Source organism: Nansenia antarctica (genome assembly GCF_963989245.1).
Source record: "Nansenia antarctica genome assembly, contig: SCAFFOLD_181, whole genome shotgun sequence".
Lineage (NCBI taxonomy): Eukaryota > Metazoa > Chordata > Actinopteri > Argentiniformes > Microstomatidae > Nansenia > Nansenia antarctica.
In genome coordinates this window covers 157,173-160,273 of record NW_027663169.1, presented here as the reverse complement: position 1 = coordinate 160,273, position 3,101 = coordinate 157,173, and the positions used below count along the sequence as shown (strand labels likewise).

The 3,101-nt window shown below is 46.9% G+C and overlaps 1 protein-coding gene across 1 annotated transcript in view; it reads left to right on the top strand.

The window, feature by feature from the left end:
- Positions 1-862: 862 nt before the first annotated feature.
- slc13a4 (solute carrier family 13 member 4) overlaps positions 863-3,101 on the top strand; it is a gene marked incomplete at both ends in the record, with an annotated part of 42,402 nt that continues 40,163 nt past the window's right edge. Inside the window, one exon of the mRNA XM_080550949.1 lies at positions 863-982. Within this exon, the coding sequence (XP_080407075.1) occupies positions 863-982 (120 nt within the window). The remainder of the gene's footprint in view (positions 983-3,101) is intronic.

Here is a 3,101-nt window from a genome sequence, read left to right as displayed (position 1 = left end):
GACCACGCTTGTTACTGCCAGTCGGGGTCATTCCATGTCATGCGTAAAAGGAACTTAGTCAACCAGCTTCTATCAGATGGAAAGGTTGTCTAAGGTTGTTTTAACCGCCATTTGGTAACTGTCCAAAATAGTCTATGACGAATATAAGAGGCTAAATATATGTCGATGTTTTGCAATATTATTAAACTTTACATGTTCAAGCATAACACTCATTAGGAACGCATACTCAACCCTGATTGGCTAAGCGACCACTGGGAGGAGTGAAGGGTGAGGGCTTAGGAAATTAGCATATTGACAGGGTCATAAATGTGACAACTTGGGAGAAATTCGGGTGCGAAATCTGAGAGCCCCCCTGCACTTTACACAGCCTACACTTGCAAACCTGCTTGCCTACATGTTAGTACTGCCAGACGTGGTAGAACATAGGCCTAGATAACATCAGATCACAGTGAGAAGAAGGAGCCAGGTAGCCCAAACTGTTACCTTTACCTACCATCCAACCAATAGACCTCCTCTCCTCTGAAAACGTCCAGAGCGCTTTACGCGCAAGAAAGTCCCTTTGCGGAGGGAGGTAAGACCACCACCCGGCAACTTCAGACGACGGACCCCCCCCCCCCCCCCCCCCCTGAGCTGTCGGTTGAAGCTTTCAGCATAACCCACCGACCCAAAGCCCCCCACAAACAACCAAATAGATACTTTAACGATCAAATCATCGGAGCTTTAAAGGGAAGCCAAAAGGAAAACTTCTTCTATTGACTCTGAAGAGTCCACGTCCTAAACCAGCCGACAGATAACCGCTTAAATAGGCCTAAAAGGAAGAGGCGCGCCAGTCAGGTGCCAGCAGCACGTCCCAGGGAGACCGATGAGGCTGGAGGCGGCGAGGATGGACCTGTGGAAGCAGCTGTGGAGGGCGCGCAAGCAGATCCTGATGGTGCTCATCCCGCTGTCGCTGCTGCCGCTGCCGCTCATCCACCCCACCAGCGTGAGTAAACCCAGAGGGAACGGGGTCTATGAGCCCGTTTGATAGAGTATAGTAATAATAACCTTTCATACTACTACTACTAATAATAATAACCTTTATTAACCTGCAAACGTTGCAGCTCAGTGCTTTAATCATTCTATAATAATAATTTAATCATTTAGTCATTTAAAGACAATATTTAAAATGAGATGGGGTTTTTAGTCTTGACTTGAGCATATTTCCTGAGGTTGCACCCTAATGTAAACTGGCAGTGCATTCCACAACCTGGGTGCATAAAATGAGAATGCAGCCTCACCAAATCTCTTCTTTAATGTTGTGCTTAGAATCTTAGAAGAAGAGAAGATTGTAGTGGGATAGGAATGGGTTTGGAGTGGGAAACAGTGTAGTGGGGGGGATGTGTTACTCAAAAGTGTGTAACGATAACGAATGAGCATGGACGTAAAGTCTTTGCAAGTCTATGCAATCTTGTACGCACGGAGCTTTTACGCGTTGACTTTTACACACTTGGCGTCCGTGCGTAAAAGTTCACCAAGCGCTGTTTACAGTGCGGTGTGCTGCTGTTGTGCTGTTTGTAGGCTACAGCGCGGTTGGCACCGCAGGTGGCAGTGGAGGAGGAGACATTTGCCAAGCAATTAAGTTACATAAACTTAAGAATGCGGTGATTTGGCTGCCCTGTTTCACCTCTCACCGATTTACCGTCGGGTCATCGAGCACGTGCATGTGTCCGGTGCACGAGGGTCACGTTGGTGTCAGCTGTCAAAGCAGTGTCCGACTGACTGCAGCTGCACAGCCCCCCGCATGTGAAGTGTGTGTGTGTGTGTGTGTGTGTGTGTGTGTGTGTGTGTGTGTGTGTGTGTGCGTGTGTGTGTGTGTGTGTTTCAGTGTGTGTGTGTGTGTGTGTGTGTGTGTGTGTGTGTGTGTGTGTTTCAGTGTGTGTGTGTGTGTGTGTGTGTGTGGTGTGCGTGTGCCTGTGTGTGTGTGTGTGTGTGTGTGTGTGTGTGTGTGTGTGTGTGTGTGTGTGTGTGTGTGTGTGTGTGCGTGCGTGCGTGTGTATGTCCTGCGTCAGCACACAGCAGGGAGGATAATTGACTCTGGGGTATTTCTGCGAACACAGTCAGAATCATGCTAATGGCCGCCATGTTTGACTCCTATATGGGTTCACTGTCTCACCGCATGAACAGACCTCTCTCTGTTCACAGTACCGATTCATCACCCATGGTTTGACACGCTTTACACTCACTGGACACTTTATTAGGAACACCTGTGTACACCTGCCAAGCTGGTGGAGGTGGTGTAATGATGGGGGGGGAATTATGTTTTCTTGGCACACTTTGAGCCCCATTAATACCAATTAACCATCGCTTGAATGCCACAGTCTATTTTTAGTACTGTTGCTGACCCTGTGCATATTTTGGGTTGCTATTTTCAGCTACAGCTAATTGCTACTCCCAGCATGATAACACGCCTTGTCACAAAGCAAAAGTCGTCTCCAACTGATTTCATGAACATGACAATGAGTTCAGTGTTCTTCAGTGACCTTTCCAAGTCACCGGATCTGAATCCAATAGAACACCTTTGGGAGATTCACAGTTTGAAAGTGCGCCTGAACAAATCTGCAGGGATTGCATGATGCAATTATGTCATCATGGACCAGAATCCCAAAGGAATGTTTCCAACATCTTGTGGAATCAATGCCACGAATTGAGGCTGTTTTGAGAGCAAAGGGAGGCCCTAACCAGTATTGGTATAGTGTTCCTAATAAAGGGAGGCCCTACCCAGTATTGGTATAGTGTTCCTAATAAAGGGAGGCCCTACCCAGTATTGGTATAGTGTTCCTAATAAAGGGAGGCCCTACCCAGTATTGGTATAGTGTTCCTAATAAAGGGAGGCCCTACCCAGTATTGGTATAGTGTTCCTAATAAAGGGAGGCCCTACCCAGTATTAGTATAGTGTTCCTAATAAAGTACAAAAACAGTCCATGTTTTGACAGGTTTTTACGTTTCCTAAAGGACCATGGAAGTCATGTGTTTGACCAGTCATCAGTGTTTCCCCACAGAGAGATACAGAGAGACGTTCACTGATGAGACAATCAATCCCTTTCACAATCTGACTGTCAGCT